The 21,426-nt window shown below is 35.1% G+C and overlaps 2 protein-coding genes across 6 annotated transcripts; both read right to left on the bottom strand.

Moving 5' to 3' along the window:
* Positions 1-1,869: 1,869 nt before the first annotated feature.
* LOC131156648 (protein kinase STUNTED-like) lies at positions 1,870-5,751 on the bottom strand. 4 transcript variants are annotated; one of them, XM_058110497.1, is made up of 11 exons: positions 5,539-5,751; positions 5,024-5,223; positions 4,848-4,921; positions 4,469-4,587; positions 4,267-4,382; positions 3,635-4,180; positions 3,279-3,527; positions 2,998-3,158; positions 2,674-2,901; positions 2,423-2,572; positions 1,870-2,312 (listed from the first exon to the last, which is right to left on the bottom strand). In XM_058110497.1, exons 2-11 carry the CDS (start codon positions 5,178-5,180, stop codon positions 2,058-2,060), a joined length of 2,055 nt encoding a protein of 684 aa, XP_057966480.1. In that variant the 5' UTR covers positions 5,181-5,223; positions 5,539-5,751; the 3' UTR covers positions 1,870-2,057. The 4 variants fall into 4 exon arrangements, with proteins under 4 accessions (XP_057966480.1, XP_057966477.1, XP_057966479.1 ...); XM_058110494.1 differs by having other exon boundaries at positions 5,024-5,249; XM_058110496.1 differs by having other exon boundaries at positions 5,321-5,592.
* Positions 5,752-13,299: 7,548 nt separating this feature from the next.
* On the bottom strand, positions 13,300-19,247 carry LOC131156649 (rac-like GTP-binding protein 5). 2 transcript variants are annotated; one of them, XM_058110499.1, is made up of 8 exons: positions 19,108-19,247; positions 18,716-18,960; positions 17,652-17,739; positions 17,432-17,541; positions 17,257-17,320; positions 14,501-14,565; positions 14,277-14,342; positions 13,300-13,964 (listed from the first exon to the last, which is right to left on the bottom strand). In XM_058110499.1, exons 2-8 carry the CDS (start codon positions 18,812-18,814, stop codon positions 13,860-13,862), a joined length of 597 nt encoding a protein of 198 aa, XP_057966482.1. In that variant the 5' UTR covers positions 18,815-18,960; positions 19,108-19,247; the 3' UTR covers positions 13,300-13,859. The 2 variants fall into 2 exon arrangements, with proteins under 2 accessions (XP_057966482.1, XP_057966483.1); XM_058110500.1 differs by having other exon boundaries at positions 18,716-18,979; positions 19,108-19,239.
* Positions 19,248-21,426: the final 2,179 nt, after the last annotated feature.

Genomic DNA, 21,426 nt, shown 5'->3' on the forward strand with positions numbered 1-21,426 from the left:
ATATATATATATATATATATATATATATATATATATATATATATATATATATATATAAAATATTTATAATGCTTAATATTGCAACAAGTAAATTGAATAATGAACTCTTAACAAATTCATATCCTATACGAATGATGCACTTAATTATAGAGTACACGTGATAAGTCTACTCGAATGAGTGAAGGTAAAGTTGTCTTATGCGAAAAATTGGCAAAAAAATCTTTAGAACACATATCAAGGCACAATAGATGACTGAGAAAATGTGCCAATATGAGAGTGAGTACAAACTAATGTAGTAGAATGCATGTAGTTTGTATGAAAGGTTTGCAACAAATAATCCATATTTAAAATATTTACTCCTATTTGTAAATTCTATTTACTGCACAAAATATTGATTCAAATCCAAAATAGATGGACACATTCTACTTCCTTCAGCTTTAGAGGGGTTTTTTTTTTTTCATTCTCTTTTAAGTTCGTAAAATTTTGAATCTGTGGGGATTATTAGTAGGTAAACGAAAGTAATGCAACGTTTTGCCCGCATTAGTTAGAGAACAAGTTGGTTTGAATTAATCGCAAGAGCATTTTTATCTTTGAAATAGAGAATTGAAGACGAAACCTATTTGAAAAAAAAAAAAAAAAAAAATTTTTCTTTTAAATGTAGGTTTTCAAGAAAAAAAAAATGATTTTTAGACTTTATTCATTTTTTTTAATTTAAAATTTTATTTAAACCATCCTTTAATCTATGTTAATTCTTGTTTTATTTGTTTGGCACTAAGCATCTATGAGTAGAGGGGTCCCAATATATGTTGGATGATTCACTGAAATTTTGTAAGACAGAAATTGAAATCGGAAATTTTGATGAAAAATTCGGCAATTTCGTGTAAATTTAAAACCATGCATACTGTCATGTGAAAAGAACCAAATATGGGTAGTTTGATTTTTTTGAAACATACATCCCCCTGAGCTTTGAAGTTTAAACAGGTACTCATGGTTCAGGCAGAGCACAAAAAGGCCATCATTTATATCTTAATCTAATTCATCTCTGTTTTTCTGTAAAAAAATATTTCATACCTCACTAGCTTGCAAGTTTCATAATCGATTTGATTTCCTAGTTATTTTCGTTCTCTAGTGGCTGTAAGTCATTGTAGCTTTGTTGGGCAAATGTCTTCGATGCTTCATTTGTTGAACAGGAGAGGAGAGGTTGTGGGAAACGATGGGCTGGAAATATATATGGCATGATGGATGGAGAGCTGTGCAGGTTTGCATTTGGGAATTATGCTGTGAACAAAATGATTCCAATGTGAAGTGGGTTGGGCCCTAAGTTAGAGAATGGGTGTGATTTGAATTTGAAATGATATGTTCAACATAGAAATTTTCTCATATTTTCTAGGATTGCAATGGGGAAGGGTGCTTAGGTTAGCAAATATGTAATTTTTTGGGTACCCTCAAGCTCAAAACAGAAAGGGCAGGTGCAGAGAGGAAAGGGAAGAACCAAAGAAGAGAAATCGAAAGCGAGGAAAATACCTATATGGGGGGAATGGTAAAAGCAGTTCTCTTTCTGTTTGTTTCCGAAACATCTATGTCATGTTTGGTTTGCAGATGGAATGAGAATAAGAAAGGAATGGAATGAAAAATTTAAATGGAAAATATGATGAAATCAAGTGAGAAATTCGATTCCATCCCATTCCTGTGTGCCAACCATGTGGCTAATACCATCTAGCCTGGATGAAAAGACTTCCAGACCACCTCGAAGTCACTCACAGCAGGTAAGAATTCCAACCCAGAAATGCAAACAATTTGTTTATTCTTAGAAGGGATTTCTTTGTTTTGTTGCTATTAAATTCATCAAAGCCAAACACACATTCAGGCTTGCACAGTTAGATCCTTCCATGGTATTAATTGCAACTGGATTCTACATGTCTAAATCTACAAACCACCTCAATTGTGATCGGGTGCAAACACTTCTTTCCCTCTCAATTTTACAAGAAAAACTGTAAATCTGCCAGCTGAGTTGATGACAAAACTGTCTCATCCAAAGTAAGATGGTAGAGGGGGTACTAGTTGAAGCTTGATGACCGACTTCGCATTTTGAAGTATTCCTCAATAGCGATACTGTTGCTTTGCTCCACACTACTGAGCGAAGTAGAGTCATCATCTACATCTAGAAATGCAAGACTCAAATGTGATTCCACGCTTGAGTCGGGATAAACTTCATCATCATTCTCACCCAGATTTTCCGAAACTTCTTGATCACTGGGTTGAGAAATCACAAAGTGGCTGACATCTTCTTCCCCTCTTAAGATTTTCAGTATCTGGAAAAAAAGGAAGAGGGCAAAAACAATGAGCTTCACTCCAATCATGGTATAACCTTTTTGCTAGGAATATGGCCAATATATTTAAGTATCAGAAGTACTAAATTAACCTGGCTCATTCTAGGACGAAGCCGAGCTGTCCGGGTGATGCAGAGTGCAGCTCCAAGAACCATTCTTTGAACTTGAACCTCATCAAAATTTTGATTCAAGTTTGGGTCAAGTATGCCCCTTGGATCTCCACTCTCTAATATCGGCTTTGCCTGAATTCAAGACACCCACCATAGAAACATGAACAAATATTATGAAAGTGAAAGTCTATTCGTGTAAGACCCTAAAGTTTACTCCTGTAGAAGACTCTTACCCACATGACTAAACTCTCTTGGGCCTTAGAAGTCTCAGAACCAATTGGTTTTCTTCCCGATAACAGTTCAAGTAGAACCACTCCAAAGGAGTAGACATCAATCTTGTCACTGATTTTCCCATACATGAAATACTCTGGAGCAAGATAGCCGAAAGTTCCAACTATGTCACCTTGAGTTAGAAGGTATGAAGTTGTTGGTGCCCATATTGCAAGCCCGAAATCCGATAACTGCACGGAGAAATAACTCGGTCATAATATTGAAAATTTTTTACATTTTAGATTTTCAACTACCATAACTACCATCTCCACAGCTAGGTGAATCACCTGTGGTTCAAACCCACTTGACAGTAGAATGTTCGAAGACTTGATGTCTCTATGTATTACGGGCCGAGAACATTCCTCATGTAGGTAACTTAAGGCTTCAGCAACCTGCAAAGCTATGTTAAATCTCACTTCCCATGACAACACGGACTTTTCTTCTGCATCTAAAATAAACTCTACATTAGTATATATAGGTTTATATTATAGGTACTCTAGGTTGTTATAGTGACAACAATCTTGATGATGACAATTGAAAATTATGAAATTCACTGGAAGCTAATTACCATGCAGGTTTTTCTCTAGACTTCCTTTAGATAAGTAATCATAAACAAAGATAAGATCATTATCTTCAATGCAGATTCCCAGCAAAGGCATAATGCTTTTGTGCTTCAATGAGGATATAATCTCAACTTCCAGGACAAAATCCTTCCATGCTTCCTTGGATGATTTCAAAATCTTTACCGCCACCGGTTTGCCATTAGGGAAAACCCCCTTGTATACACGGCTGCACACTCCTCTTCCAATCAAATTTTCTACAGCAAAACCGAAAATTTCAGGAGCAGAAGTACTAAGCTTAGATTCCACCAGTAAAAAAAAAAAATTAGCTTGGTAGATCTCGGGGTTGATTAGAACCACAAACCTGAGGAAAAATTAGAAGTACAGTTCTTCAAAACCTCATAACTGAACCACTGGCACATAGATGACATATTGCTGAGAAGAAGTTTCAACTTTTCTACTAGCTCACCAGTCTTTCCTCCCAAAGGAATTTCTTTGTTGTTTGAAGAAAATCTACCCTTCAGAGTAGTTTCCAGAGGAGACCGATTCGGCAAAGTCATTACCCATTGCACCACAGACATGTTTCTAGCTCCCAGGGCTTGTGATGTATCTACTGAAATCGCTCTTTGGAGTAGAGGCCAACCAGGACTCTGCTCTGAAGAGATTGAGAGTTCATCTGAAGAGAGAGAGACTGATCTCGCGGAAACTCGCCTGTGCTCATCAACAAAACTAAAACAGTCATCCTTCAAAACTTCACTAACATTGCTCAATCCCTTTTCGAAACTCTGAACCACTTCGGAACCCAGCTTTTCTGTCTCTGAGGCCTCAGAATCACCATATTCCGAAGAATTTTCTTTGACAGTGGAGTTTCTTATTAGACAAATGCTTGGCTTTGGATCTCCACCAAGTCCTAACACAATTAACAGCAACTTAAATATTTCTTTTTATGAATGAAGCAATTAACAGAACAGTTTTGCAAGGAAACATATACAATACCCGGAAGAAGATTTCGAGAAAAGCTTCTGAAAATAACCTTCCCATCATGGATTGCCAGAACTTCGGTAGTCAGTGGCAATTGCTTGGCGCAATATCTGGCTTTTGAAGCCCAACCCCTGAGAAAAAACTTCTGTTGAGATTAATCAGAAAGGAATCTCACATGGTGAAATAAAATGCAGACTTGAGCTTCTGCTCCCCTTACCTGAGAGCATTCTGCCTGCTTATCCCCAAAACTACAGCCGCGGCTGCATACTTCTTTGCCTCTCTCACCAAAACCTTTCGGATGGAGCTTCCCGACAAGGCCTTGCCAGTGAGTTCTACCTTCAAAAACCAAGTACATGGAATTATAATTCATTTCCTTTCTCCTTCTCAGATTGAACAAGGAAATTTATGAATCACAACCCTTCTTTCGATGACAAAAACTTCCATGAACTTCTAAGTAATCATTTCCCTCTCCTTCTCAGATTGAACACAAAAATTTAAGAATCACAAATCATCCAACAAGGTTTTCTAATAAGTCATAATTCATTTTCCCCTCTCTTTCTCAGATTGAACTAAAAAAAATTTTAAAAATCACAAACCTGCTTCACATGACAAAGACCTTCATAATCTTCCAAATAATCATCCAACAAGGCTTTATTCTTTGGACCGGATTCTGAAACATCGATGAAAAGCACAACACAAGTTCATGAGAAACCAAATACAAGTCAGTTCTCAGTAGCACAAAACCAGAATGAAACTTGAAATCTATCAGAACCTCTACAAACATGAATTGCAAGAACACGGTCGCCGGGTTCTGCAACTTTCACCAGAGCCCAGTTGAGCAGCTCTCTGCTCGTGCTGTCGATTAGGATCCCGACGAGCACGGCGCTCCTCTTCTCCACAGCCTTAACTTCCTGGCGATCAACTGTCATTTTCCCAAATGACTTCTTTGATCTTTCACAGATTCAAAACATTCTGCCAAATTCAAAATTTCTCAGTTCCTGAAAAGATCATCTCAAAAATTAGGTCACTTCAATGCTTTAAAGCAGCAATCCATGAATTTAAATCATACCCATTAAAGCATGCTGAGTGATAAAAAATTAAAAGAAGAAAACCAGGAGATATGAATCGTATGGACTTAATCTGCATTATTGACAGAAAAATCAAATAAAAATGTCCATTGTGAAAAGAACAAACAACTGCCTGACGACATGAATCTCTATCGAATCGAAATAAGCATGTTTTAAAAAAGCAATTGCCGCGCCAAATTAAGATCGTCAGCCGACCTACCGCAACTAAATTCGAGATGGGAAAATGTTAAAATAACAAAAGGGTGGAATATTTGGCGACGACGATGACGATCGAGCTTATTTAAGCAAATGGGTATTCTTTTTTAAATCAGAGAAATATTTGAAATATCAAAGATAATGAGACAGTGGGGGCTGCAAGCGTCGGTGAGAGAGAGAGAGAGAGGAGAGGGCAAAAGTTTGAGCGTCGGAAAATAGAGGAAAGATAGGGAGATTTAAGGCATTTAAAGTTTTTGGGTCCGTTAAACTACCGGCTGATGTTCGCGGGAAACCCTTGCCATCCGGTCACTGCATCGACCCACAAAGGAGCCTGAAATCTCTCCACCGGCTACTGCGGGTAGACGAACAACGGGCACCTCGCACCCCCTACCAGATGTAACGGTAAAATTAACGGTAAAGTTCAATTTTAAGGTGCTAAATGCTAATTAATGAGAACGGCAATTTTTGAACTTTGGATATGCAGAAAACGAAGTTCTTCTCCTTATTATTTATTAATATATCATGACTTTCAGTGAAAGAATACCGTGATTACATTACAAGTACTGAGAGATTACAGATAAAAAAGATATTAAAGGTCTCCCAAAAATAACACCAACTACCAACCAAAACAGGACTATAAATCCAAATAAAACTAAATAAGAAACAAATCTAAATAAGCCTAATAAAAATAAAAATAATAATATAAATTAAAACTAAAAAAATATAAACCAACCAAACAAACATCGAGAGATAACTAATGACAAAAGGAAGTGAGATCCAACCTATCCATTCAAAGAATACCTTTTAGAAAATGTGGTAAAAGATGTTGTTCTTCGTAAATGACATTGTTTCTTATTTCTCTCTCTAACGAGAAAATCAATCGCACTATTGTCTTCCTTATATTGATGGATCATCATGAAATTCACTCATTCTAATTCCGTTACAAGGTCCTTCCAAAAATCTCAAAGATACCATAAGGTATATCTACCTTTTCGAAACCAATCAACAACAATTCTCGAGTCACTTTCAATAATCACATTAAAATAATGAAGTTGTTTGCAAAAACGAATTCCTTCTTAGATTACTTTTAATTCCGCACTATTGTTCGTATTATTGCCAAAATAGCTTGAAAAAGCCGCTTTCACCATGACATGACAGTCCCGAATGATTCCTCCACCTCCTGAAGTACCCAGATTGCCCCTACAACTCCCATCACAATTAAGTTTTATCCATCCTATTGGGGATTTAACCCACGAGATAATTTTTCTAGGCCTGACGCAAACTCCCTGATGCTGAATTTGAAACTCTTTCAAAATCGTAATGTCCGATATCTTTAATTTTTGAAAAGAATTAGAACTCTCAGCTAAAGAACTAACCTAGTATCGAACACTTCTCCACGTCTAATCCGCACTTTGGTAAACTCCTTCCATTCTCGCTTTACATCTTCGATTCCAGAGGTACCACGTAATCAAATACAAAATCAAACTGATTAAAATACCTTTAATAGATTATTTTCTAACATAGTGGAACCAATTTGCAATTCTATTTTTCCAGGGAAGGAACTGTTGGAAAGAAATCCCCAACACCACACTAACCCGACGCCAAACCTCTGAAACCACCTCACCTAAAGAAAGAATGTGATCAGTGTTTTCCTGACTTCTCTACACACAGCAATCACAAGTCAAAACCATCGATATTCCTTTTACCTGAATTCTATCATCTACTATCAAGCATCTAAATCAAACTTTCCATAAACACATTAAGATTCTTCTAGTCAATAGAAAATGTCAAAACTACTCATTCCACTCAAAATTATCACTTCTACTTCTCACTGCCTCCCATGTCGTTTTTGTAGGAAAATTTTCATCAGGGGCAAGCTTCCAGATGAATATATCATGACCACTTTTACCAACTGATACATTATGCAAGATTTTCATTGTTCTGTCGACCCCAACCAATTCCATTAATAAATAAGAGTTCCAGTTGTTATTCAGTCAGCAATCCTTAATACATAGTTTCTTGTTCGAAATATCCTCAATGTGCATCACTAACGGGCCTAATGTAATCCACCTATCAAACCAAAAAGAAGAATTCTCACCTCTCACCAAAATTTTAACAACATTATCCATAACTTCCGGAATTGTGGCCATCACTGATTTCAAGAATCGAGAATCATTTGGTCTCCCCTTCCTTATTAATAAATGATCATTTCTACAATTTTTAACTCTGAAAAAATCTGACCATAGATTGTTAGAAGTGAGTAGTCTGAAGGAAAATTTCATAAGAAGCGATTTTTGGACTTCTTTAAGATCTCTCAAGCTCATACCCCCTTAAAACACACGCTGGAAGGTTTTAGTGACCGTTTGAATAAGAATTTTACTTTTTATATTTTATTTTTTAACAAAAAATGAGGCTAATTTTTCTTCATATTTTTTTATTTATAATAATATTATCAAAAATAAAAATTATTCTATTATAATTAAAAATTAAAAGCAATCAATATTAATGACATAAAAGAATATTTTCAATTCACAAGATTTCTTACTTTGTGAGAATAGAAGGAGAGTTGTCACAAATTATACAGTGTAATTCTTTTTTTTTTTATACATACAAATTATTTCCTTAAATTCAAACTTGTGAACAATTATCACAAAGAAGTAACCTGACCTTTAATTTGATAAATTTCTATTAATCAAATTTTTTTCAATTAATTTGATCTATTATATATATATATATATATATATATATATATTTACTTTCCTTGATAATCAAATATGAAAAAATACACTCTTCTTATATTTCTTTAATATTCTCTAAGTTCCGAACAGGTAAGACATTTTTTTGCAGCCAAAAATTGAACGACCTTCACGATCCCTAATCGTAACCACCTGAAAAGAGATATATAAGTAAGGGTTGGAGGACCCGGGGTATACTCCGGGGGATCTCTCCGATGCCTAAGTCAAAGATTGGCTTGAGAGGTTTTTTATGCAACAGTAAAGTAGAGTTTAGAATGAGATACCTTAACCTCTTCTCTAAATCCCCATTTATAGTGATGGAGTTTCACCCAAGGGTGATGTGTCATTTATTGGCAAATTATGGTGCAAGCGTGAATCGCTCCGATTGTTATAGCATTGGCATAGATTGTTCTTGTCATCATGGAGTTGGCATCAATTGCTCTGACTGAGCAGTTGACTTAGGTGGTAACTGCCCTCATCAATGTTGGGTTCTAGTCTCCTCTAGACTTATAGTAAATGATATATTTGGCATATATCAGTTCCCCCCCCCCCCCCCTCTTCAGTTTCGAATTTTTGAAGCTGGCTTCCGAAGTTCAAAAGTTGTTGTTATTTTATTTTTATTCATTTTTTGTCGAGCAGCTCTTCTTGAGGCATTTTGGGCTGCTTGTGGCTTAATGAGACGTGCTCTTCTTTTTTGCCATTTCTGGCCCAATGAGCTATGTTCATATTTTGGGTCGTTTATGGGTCTCACGAGTGTTGCTCGTCAGTTAGACCGATTCTTCTTTTCTTAATGAGTTGTGCTCATTTTTTGGGCAATCTTTTGGCCTCACGAGCGATGATCATTAGTGGGGCCGATTCTTCTTTGCCTAATGAGTTGTGCTCATTTTTTGGGCAGTCTTCTGGCCTTACGAGCATTGCTCGTAAGTTGGGCTGATTCTTCCTTGTCTAATGAGTTGTGTTCATTTTTTGGGATATCTTCTGGCCTCACGAGCGTTGCTCGTCAATTGGGCCGATTCTTCCTTACCTAATGAGTTATGCTCAATTTTTGGGCAGTTTTCTGGCCTCACAAGTGTTGCCCATTAGTTGGACCAATTCTTTTTTTTCCTAATGAGTTGTGCTCATCTTTTGGGTTATATCTTTAGTAACATTTTGGTAATTTATGATATTGGGATGGTTGTTCAATTCGACAGGATCTTGCAGTTTTGATTTCATTAAGGTTAAAAATGTGAGTTTTGGTATTTTCAATATTAGTTAAGATCGGAAAACAGTTCGAGATGGATTTGTTTCAAAGGGTTTGGACGTGTATGCACCAAGTGTTCGATCATTTGCGGCAAAGGGAACTGCAGGTGAGCGTGCAGTGTTATAGATTTCGCAGACTACTTTCGTGTCGTCTGGGTCATTTGTGGGGTCTATAAACTCAGATTATTCGATTATATCTCAGTTGATCCGTGAGTCTCATGTTGGATTTTATGGACATGGGGTTGTGAGTGCAGTGACAGATTGAAGTTTGAGATTGAGATCTGCGAGATGTCTATCATTGATGACGGTAATTTTATTACTATTTGTTTTGATTATGGTGTGGATTGTTCAGCTGATTGGGCTCCAGGTGCTCGATAGAATGTCACTAAGTAGCTCGATTTTGCTGTTTGAGGTTTTGTCAATTGCAGTTACTACAATTGTGCAATTTCAATGTGCGTCGCAATTTCAACTCAAATTTCTAATTGCAATTTCAAATTCACTGTTCAGAGTACTGTTCAGCACACATGAATGTGCAAGAGTAATTATTGTCGACCCCATGGTGCATTCGGCCAACCCATTGGAATTTCAAAGGTTGGCTTTGTTTATTTGACTGGCAGTGCAGTTGTCATGACCCCACTATGCATTTGATGCATAGGTCATTGTTCAATCAATTAAATAACTTGAACATCCTATTAATTATTATTAGTCATTAAGGCAGAGCTTTTCAAGTGTTGAAATTGTGGCATCTATTTATTTTTATTTTTTTAAAATTATTATTATATGATGGAGAAAAAATCATACCTTGAGAATAGGCACGTTGGCTACATAAATCTTGCACATAGAAACATCAATTGTAGTCGGATTTGCATTAGATCCAAAATTTCCCAATATCGCAAGCTAGGTCCCGGTTATTCATCCATCAATTTTCTTACTTGGCTTCTTCAACACGAGCAAAGCGTCATTGATGTACTTGAACGTAATAAACTCGTACCCTTTACTTTTCCCAGTGACCTTGCCAAGGATCGCGACAGCTTCTTCGAAGTCACCGTAGGTGGAGAAGAGAGTGAAGAGGTTCTTGATGGTAGTGTCTCATCCAAGGCCGCGAATGAAGAGTTTGCATTGGGTAGGGTCCTGATCAGTGATGGATCAGATGGCGTCAAGTACGTCTAGGTGTCGGACAGCGGCATTTCGGACAATCTCAATCGAACCAATACATTGACCTTCAATTATTTGATGTAGTCATGATCAAGGATTGAAAGAAAAAACCTCTCAAAAAGTTCCCACAGACGGCGCCAACTGTTGTAACAAAAAATTGAACAGCCTCCACGATCCCTGATCACAACCACTTGAAAAGAGATAAATAATTAAGGCTTGGAAGATCAAGGGTATACTCCGGGGGATCTCTCTGATGCCCAAGTTATCGGCTTGAGAGGTTTTTTATATAACAGTAAAGTAGAGTTTAAAATGAAATACCTTAACCTCTTCTCTAAATCCTTATTTATAGTGATGAAGTTTGACCCAAGGGTAATGTGTCATTTATTGACAAATTATGGTTCAAGGGTGAATTGCTCCAATTGTTATAGCATTGGCGTAAATTGCTCTAGTTATCATGAAACTGGTGTCAATTGTTCTGACTGAACAATTGACTTAGGTGGTAATTGCCTTCATCAATGTTAGACTTTTGTCTCCTTTAGACTTATGGTAAGTGATATATTCAGGGTATATCATATTTAAAAATAATTTTAAAAACATGTTTTTTATGGTAATTTTTTTGAAAAAGTGGAAAGGGACACGAATACTTAGTAGAATGGGACAAAATTTTGAGGGGGCAACAAAGGGCTATTTTGGTAATTAGACTAACAATGAATGGAGAATGTTTTAAGTGTGGCATGGGCCATGGGATTAACATTTGTTTTTCATGGCTTCATTGGAGTTCATGATGCATATGTTTTTTAATATATATATATTTGTTGTGTTTTTGGTTGAAGGCATTTATTGTAGGGATGTGTTTGATTTGTTATTATCTGATTTTGCACAAAAATAAAGCGTTGAATGGAATTATTCCATTTTATTCTTCAAATCAAATTAATAAGAGATAAATTTTTAAAAAATCAATTGTCGAGTTGCTCAAAATCTTTAAGATGATGAATTAAATAATTTGGTCTAAAAATAATTATCATTTCTCAAATATTAAGAAAAATTATAAATAATTTAAGGACCCAAATATTTTGAGGGAGCCCCAAATAAAATCTTTTAGAAAATCCAACCTAGCAGCCCACGTGTAAGCTAACATTATTGTACTCTGCCCTTCTGATCTTAGTTGAAGCATCACAATCAACTTTGAATTTTCCCCTTGGAATATTTTTTTTTTTTTTTTCTATTTAATGGTTGTGATGGACAACCAGAGTGGCCACAAGGTGACATTGGTCGTGGGGTGAAATGATAAATTCAAGAGCTGCACATGCTTGACTCACAATTTGGGTCTGGTTGTTCTCATAGAAATCATTTTCTCGGGAAATAGCATGTTACTTGCTACTTGCTATAGTGACACATACATCAGCGCATACGTTCCTTTCTAATTTTATGATAGATGGTAGAATTGGGTGAATAATTTTGATTTTGAATATGGAAGATTATTATGTAATTCAAATAAGTTGGGTAATTGACTTATAATATAAATTTGTTGAATAAAAAATTAAGCTACTTGAAAAAAGGAAAGTAAGGGAAAATAAGAAAGAAACTCATTTTCCCTCATATTTTTCTTTTCTATTAAATACTATCAAAAAAGAAAAATTATTTTAACATAACAAAAGATTAAGAAAAATTAAATATTAGTGATATGTAATATCAAAATATCATTATAGATTTGGTATATTTTTTAAATTTTCTTTCTCACTTTCCTAGATAACTTAATATGAAAATATGAATTCCTTGATATTTTTCTTTCCTTTCTCTAATATTTTTCGAATTTCAAATGTAACTCTAAGGGATAGCGCGTAAATTTAAATTGGCAAATGATGAATTTGTTATAAATGGACCGATTATATTAATTCTCATTTAGAGATGTGTCAACAGTCAACTCATTCTTATCAAAATAATAATAAAAATAAAGTTGGACAAAGCAAAATGTAATAAACCCGGGTTAATGCATATCCTTGGCTTGCTTTTAGTGGAATGATAAGATCAACTGAACACATCACAGATAAGACACTTAGGTTAGCAACCAGATGAGCACAACCGTGCCAAATTCAATTTCATGTATATATAATTATTGGATTATGAGTCATATTTAGAGGGTATCTACTTAGTATAGTTGCAAACCTTCTTATCTATTTAAACCAAGTTAATTGTGAAGGACGAAGTCACCATGATATATGGTATAATATATTTGAGTCAAGACACAATATAATTGTATTATTATATGAAAGTATTTTAAATTTTTTGTATGGGACTATACATACATATTGTAGTCGAGGGTTGAAACTATTAGTGAAGAATTAGTGAAGAATTCATCCACGTAAATTTGGTATAACCCTTAGAGATCAAGGCAACGATCAAAACATAATTTGAACACCTATATAAGAAAAGAAAATACAAACCTAAAATAACTTGAAATGAAAATTTGCTCTGAACTTTAACTTCATATTTTAGAGACTTTCCCCATCTTCGCAACAAATGTTTGGCAAAGATTCAATCCAACTAGCACTGAGCAAACATTTAATCCATAAAATAAAAGACACTGTCGAAGTTTAATTTCTAATAATACAAACTTCTTGCCAACATATGATCAATTCCTTCTTAATGATATAACATATATTATATAAAGAAACATGACTACAAGAAATTTCAGCAACATGAAAAAAGTACGAGAACTACAAGGAACAGAGTATTTGTTTCCTACAAAATAATTTCACAGTTCCAGGACAGTAGGCTGTATGCAGCATCTTACATAATGCAACGTAACATTAGACATGCTGCCAAGCTGCTTGTCAACATAACAAAGCAAGTTACAAAAACATATATATAACCAAGTCCACTGAGGAAAATGGCAGGGTTTTGGCATTTCCATTGATGTAGTCTACCTGGGATCTGGTCAATACAACAATACCAATCTAGACCCAAAGAAACACAATATCAAGCACAATCACTGATATACAACTCACAACACAACTGTGAAAGCCACGAACGAACCACCTGTTATGTTATATGAGCTTGGCAGTACAATCGGTTAGAGACTACAAGCCAAAGCCTACTGCTTACCCAAGGTGGAATGAGAAGAAAAGAGGTAGACGCTACTTGCACAGATGGGCTAGCTGAGTCAATCGTTTTCTGCCACAGCCTATATGCTTGATCACAATATCGAGCAGGCCTTTTGTCCCTTCTTCTTCTTTCTCTTCTTCTGCTTTGGTGGCTGGAGAACCACCTTAATGGCCGCATCAAATACAGCCTTTACATTCTGCATTCGTGAAAAAAGGATTCAAGCAACTGTACAAATGTTGAGGTCAAGGTGCCACAAGAAAGATTTATACATTCCATCAATCCCATCAAATAGTGCATCAGTATTTTTCTACAAGGGACCCCACTTGTACAAGAATGTGGGCCCCATTTGCAAGGAAAATACTAACAGTGGAATGGACACTCCGATGCATGCAAGTTTTTCTCAGTATAAATCTATATTGCATTTTGTCTATATTCATAAGATTCATACTCAAAAGCTTGAATTCAGAGTTTGAAATTATCAGCAATGTTAATAATAAGTTACAACCACCTGTTGCGTTTTTGAACTGCATTCAATGTAAGCAGGAGCTCCAATTGCCTTCCTCAGCTCCTCCCCCTTCAAAATAAAGTAGGAAATCAGGGCCTCTGACTGAGCTACCTCCTTTCTAAGAGAACTAGAATGCTAAGATTACAATATGGTAATTGGCCTTGCAGATTTTATTTTTTTTTCACCCTGCAGAAAATAGTTTCCATGTGCGCGCAAATAGCATGTACCTGCACGGTTGTAATAGGTACAGCACCAGGATGGTCCATAAAAAATTGCTTATCGTCCCGAAGATCTACAAGAAATGAATTCATAAATCATAAATATTGAACTAGCATAGAGAGAGAAGGCAAGTCGAATAGTTCTAGAATTTAAGAAGCCACTACAGTCATGGAGACATGACGCAATATCAAATCCTTAAGTAATATAAGGGGTACAGAATAATACAATAACAAACCAAGAGAAAACACAAGCAGCCAGTGTGATAATGGAATGTGAACTGTAAATACCAGGTTAATTATAAAAGTCTTTTGCCCGTATGACTAAAAAACCATATTCCACATAATTCACGACAGAGAACATTTCATATGCATGCAACGTTCTAAAAAACAAACCACCTTGTCAGTTTACTTCTCATTGACTGTAATGCCCATAGTGAAATGAAAATGCAATCCTGAAGCAGAAATGGAAATTCCTTAAAATTTTCTTGGAAAAATTTATGAAACCTTCATAAGTTTTTCTTTCCATTTGAAAATTTCCTTTATTGCCTCTCATTCCACTATTTCATCTTTTTCCATCAACTTTTCTCCTTTCAATTCGAATTTTAGTCACTTCAGAGTTTAGCCCGAACTACTCTATAACTAAACAATTCATTAAACAGAAGGGGGGGGAGAGGAAGACTTTTTTGGTGCATTATAATAATAAAAAGAAACCAATTTGACCATTTTTATGATAAAAATGCAGACCATAATTAAAACAAGCTAGAAATCTATGGGGCTGTTTAGTATCACTTTTGTTTCCTGTCAGACAGCAACAACACATTTGTCAGTATTGCTAATTTTCAGTTTCTGTTGTTTTGTTTTCTGGCTTAGCTTTTGGTAAACTAGTCAACGACTGGTTAAATCATTGCCTCTCTAAAATCATTGCCTCTCTACTTTAATATCAAGAATTCACCTGTGTATTAAATCACAATATACACAATTTTTTATAAAAAAAATCCTGTGAATTTTTAAAAAAAATCAAATAACCCAAAAATTTCTAAAATGTTGAAAAATAATAATGAAAAAAATGCATTCACTACCTCTTCAATCTTCATAGAATTGGAATATTCTTGGGGTACTAAGAAGTGACTATAAAATATCAAAATTAAGTAAAATAATTACAATTAATAGTTATTCTTTTCATTATAATGTCTTTAATTTGTATTCTTTTGCATTTTCATTGTTATAATCACATTTATCAATTTTTTATTTGATACAAGAACAAATATGAACATGTGTTAAATTAGATTTTCTTTGTTTATTTCAAGTCTATGAATATTAGCAAAACATTGGCAGAAAAGAATTCATAAAGCCGAGCCACCTACTAAGACTTAAGTCTTGGTTTGTTATTGTTCTTGTTGAATATTAAAGAAAATTTTACTTTTTCGTTTTCATGATTTTTGTCAGTGACCCCAAACAGCCCCCAAGTTAGTTCAAACTCTTCAAAGAAGTGTTCAAGCTTATGGTCAATGAACAAATTATCACAGAAAAATCAACCATTAGCAGCGTTTGCCATCTTTCTAGTTCATACTCACCAAGCCTATATGACATTTCTATTGTTTCTTGCATACCCTACAACAATAAGCAAATAAATAAATAAACGGGCATGTCATAAGCCTCAAGACGGAAAAAAGGACAGGTTGGGATGGGGAGGGGGTTTAGTTCTTGGAGAATAAACAAAACATGGACAAGGTGAATAATGTAAAATCTATTAACACCAATATGCAAAATTGTAATTTTGCAGATTTCAATCACAAGAGTCCAATTGTTTCCTCTAAAAAGAATAATAAATATAAATCTTCATAAAAATAGAAACAAGCAATCATTGAACATTCTTTCAAAATCTACTTGTAATATTGAACATGTTAGAAAAAGAAACAAAACTTTGAGTTTTACTATTTTCCAGACACAAAACTTAAGGTCGAGCCATTTAAGACACTACTAGTTACAAACTAAACAACATGTTCATCTCTAAAAATATGATAATGTAGAGTTCATAACTGATAAATCTAGGTAAAGACTAAAGTTCTTAAACCTTATTAGTTTATTATTGCATTATTGTGATTCTAAAATTCAAAAAGAAGAAGAAGAAGAAGAAGAAGAAGAAGAAAAGTTGTTGGACAAACAGTTGATATTTTATTAAAACTTCTAATTTACAAGTTATCCACATGCCTCGCCAAGTTCTCTTTAAAATAAAGGGACTCAAGTTAATTTATTTATGCAACTATTCAACCATGTTTAAAAGCACAAATTTGCAAAACCATCTTTACAAATATATATATATATAACATTATATTAAATGAAGAGAATAATACTAGGTGAAATGGCAGGTCATAACAAAAAACTACAGAAGTTCTACAATTGAATATCACTAGATTTATCAACTTGCTCTATCTGCTCCCTCAATTCCAAAACTCAGGCACAAGGGAGACGAGTGAGAACATGACCACATTCAAAACCATCAAGATGACCTATTTCCATCCACCCTGTTTATATTAAGATGTAGAACCTAAAGCATGCATATGCTTTGAGACAAACTAGCAAATCAAGTGAGTGGAAACTGCTAACAGCTTATGGTAAAATAACAATTGGCAATATAAGATACAAGAATTTGTACAAAGAAAATTCAATTAATCATATGACAACAAAAAATATGAATAAATAATAGTAACCAATAATAAATAAAATTAAAATATAAAGGAAATGGTTGAATACGAATATCTGACCAAGTTTCGTCCCAACAAGAATGATTGGGATGCCAGGAGCATAATGCCTTAATTCAGGAATCCACTGAAAATCAAAAAAAGACACAAAAATGTTATCAGAAAACTTAGTTAAGCATGAACCAACCCAAAATTTTACTTCAAAAAACAGAAGGAAAAATATTTAAGCTGGTCTTACTTTCTTGGCAACATTTTCATAACTGGCTTTGCTGATGAGGGAAAATGCCAGCAAAAAAACATCCGCCCCACGATAGCTCAAAGGTCTCAATCTGTTGTAATCCTCCTGGCCTATCCCACAATATTATTTCGAAATTTTAGAAAAAATGAACTTGCATCAACTGATACTCAAGACAGTGTAGTAGAAAAAGACAAAGTGGCTATATTGGGCAAAAATATACCTGCAGTATCCCACAAACCCAGATTAACGGTGCTCCCATCCACAACCACATTTGCGCTAAAATTGTCAAACACTGTTGGCACGTAATCCTGTTTTCCGTCCAAGAACAAAGGATGATAACAAAAGATCAACAAAATAAAAGCACAAAATCAATAATATGATAATATTTTGATGTTGAATATTTTTTAATGGTAGAGAAGAAAACTAACGAATGTAGAAGCCTTGGATTTAGAAGAAAAGGTTCCCAAAAAATAAAAATGCATGCTCCATTTGGCTACATAAATGGTGTTTTTTTTTTTTTCTTGGCCATTTGAGCCCAATACAAAATGTTTGGCCTAGTCAAGGCAAAGCTTTGTTTTATTTTTATTTTATTTTTTTGGGAAAAAAAAAACAAGCACAACTAACATAAGATTCAATTTTCATTGGTGTTCTTTTTCTTCCCCCATTTCATTCACCAACGATAGAAAACCACGAAAACCTTATAATTTTGCTTCCCAGTAAAGAAATGAGAACACAGAAAGGAAAATGAAGAAATAACTAAGACAGGAAGCCATTTCTAAGCCATTCCGTCCTCTCCCTCATTCTTGCACAGAACCAAAGAGAGACTTTAAAAAGCTAGCATTTTCACTCAAGAATTCAATGTTGAAGTACAACCGAGATAAATTTTTAAAGATAAAACTGAATTTCTTATTTAAGGAAAAAAAAAAAGCGTCTGATGTTCAAATTAAAAAACAAAAGGTAAAACCCGTGAAAACTCTTTTTCTAAGACAATAATAAATTATTCAAGACTGGTGCACGAAATCACTCTGACCAACAAAAACAAGCCCTAAATTTCTGAAATATAAACTTACGTAACAGCATCTGAGGTACAAATTCAACAGCAAAATGTAAAACCCATGAAACTACTTTTAAGAAAAGCATCTTAAGAAAAGCATCATAAATTCTTCAAGATTGGTGCAAAATCACCCTGAGCAACCCAAACAAACCCTAATTTTCGAAATTCAAACACAAATAACACCATCAGAGACTCAAATCAAAACACAGCATCCGAAATTCGGCACGCACCGTGGGGAAAGTGTTGCTGGTGTAGGAGATAAGCATGCAAGTTTTACCAACAGCGCCATCGCCGACGGTGACACACTTGATGAACCTGGACGCGCTCATTTCCGCCGGCAAAGGCCTAGAGAAACCCTTCTTCGCCTTGTTGAACTCTCACGCTTCACTCTTCAACCATACATGCGAACTGTAAAGGGCAACTTCGAAACAGCGACAGAAACTCCCTACAGCTAAACCCTAGCAAACTCCAAACCCTGATCATTCATACGAACACTATGAACGCTGATTTCAGATAGGTACAAAACCAATGTAGAGATACATCGAAACCCTAACACTAGGCACATTGAGAGAGAGAGAGAGAGAGAGAGAGAGAGAGAGAGAGAGAGAGAGAGAGAGGGCACCTGCAACAGCGAGGAGAGAGAGACTCTGCACCGGGAAAGGATGCTGTAGAAGCGCTCGCTGACCAGACCAAGCCAGCATTCCGCCAGTTATTTTACTCTTACCTGAAAATCCCTGCAACCCAAACCCTCACCCCCTATATATTTTGCAAAATAAACATATATTCTTTTATTAAATCTTTTTATTTTTTTAGAAAAAAAATAAAAATATTATTAGATTCCTTAAAATAATTATTTTTTTTTTCTTGAAAAAAAAAATAAAAAGATTATTAGATTCCTTAAAATAATTATTATTTTTTTTTTCTTGAAATTTTCCCTTTTTAAAATTTAAATGAAATTTTAATTTATTATGAATGTTGTTATTTGAGCTCATAAATAAAGATAAGATTACATTTTCAAATTTGGGAGTGATTTATAGTCTGTTGACCCTATGGGTCATATCCCGATTTTGATAATGACAAATACTCAAGTATTTGATGGTTTTCTAGTTCATGTGCATATCATGCATATCATTATTTGATGATGGTTAATGCATATCATGCATGTAGGAACTACAAAACTCAAAGACCTTAGAACGACTCTAAGTCCCTACACAAAATCATGACCTTAGAAAAACCTTAGAGATAACCCTTCGATCGACTGACCCTACTTAAAGAAGACCTAGAATAACCTTAGGACGCTCATACATGCATATATATATGGTTATGTGGAAAGGGTGATAACATAATCAAATTGAATCGAAATGTATGAAAAATACATATTCAGTCGACCATACTTGAAAGTACAATATCTCTCGGTCAACTGAACTAGGACCAGGTCAACAGTTTGACTACTGCCCGGTCAACCGAGCCATGCTAATTCATTCTCACCTGGTCAATCGAACTCCCTCGAAGTCAACTCTTTGACCTTACGGTCGACCGAGCCCAAAACATAAGCCAACGCCCTGGTCAACCGAGTTCTCATGTGTGAGAACTCAACGCTCCGGTCGACCAAATTACTCAGTTCAAAAGCTCTCGGTCGACCTAACTGTGAAGAAAAGAAAAATTGCCTTTGGGACGCCATGTCCAGTCGACCGAACTTCTAGTTCAATTTATGCCCGGTCGACCGAACGTGCACAACTCGATCAACCGAACCTTGCTTCGGTCGACCAATACTCTCGAGTTGCCCCAATATTTTTACCGTGGTTAAAATATTTAAACAGGGTTAATTGGATTCAAATGTTTTTAAAATAATATTAATAATACCCTACATGTCCTAATGATTATAATTTTTTCAACTTCTATATATAGTCCATCATTTGCAAAGATTAATAGGGGGTTAGGATTCATGATTATAAAAAATCCTTAGAAAATATTTTGGCCCAAAATACTCATACTCATCTACTTCGTTTTCTTTGAACATCCAAGCCTAGAGAGAGTGTTTAGATTATTAGTGCTCCATTCTAAATAGCCTTATACTCTCATTGATATTTGTATTGTTTGATTTTTGTTGAGAGTTTGGCTAAGGTTCTTCCCACGGATTTAACTTGATAAATCTTGTGCTAAGAAAACTCTTTAACTTGAGGATCTTTGCATTGTCATTGCAAAATTCCTTAAGTAATTATTTTTGTGTGCAAAATATTTTTCAAAACTTGTTTTCAAACAACTCTTATGCTTGATACAATTTGAGAAAATATTTTTGAATTCGTTTGAATAATATTACTAGCATCTGTGAAACACTAATCTGATATTTAGATTTCATACACTTTGCTTTCAAAGATTAGCTTGCTTGAACACTCTTGTACTTGACTGAGTATAATCATTATATCGAGTATAGATTGCACATATACACCACTGAGCTTACAGTTTTTACATGTTTGGTGTGGATTGATTATTACTTGCGCATATTGTAGTATATATCTGCTTGATATGAGAAGCATATTTCCGTATACGTAAAAATTGTATTACACATTTGTTGTATTCCAGGCACGTGCCTGAAGAGGGAAACTAGCCCTGTTGAATAGTCTCAAACTGGCTTAGACCCGGTTAGGAAAGTTAGGTGCATCATCCTGGTAAGACATGTTAGTTAAGGTCAGCCCATTGAATTGACCTAAGTGTAACCGGTGCCGCTTCACCCGTGAAGTGAGCCTTTAGTGGAATTCTCAGACTTGCGAGCTAGAGATGAGGACGTAGACATAGTTGGCTGAACCCCGATAACATATCGCGCATGCATTTTATTTTTTCGTAAGTTATTTATCACGCATGTATGTTCTATTGTGAATATCGTGCATTACTTAATTTCCGAACATTATATTTATCTGCACATTTGGAACTGTATAGACAG

This window comes from Malania oleifera, chromosome 5, assembly GCF_029873635.1.
Source record: "Malania oleifera isolate guangnan ecotype guangnan chromosome 5, ASM2987363v1, whole genome shotgun sequence".
Taxonomy (NCBI): Eukaryota; Viridiplantae; Streptophyta; class Magnoliopsida; order Santalales; family Ximeniaceae; genus Malania; species Malania oleifera.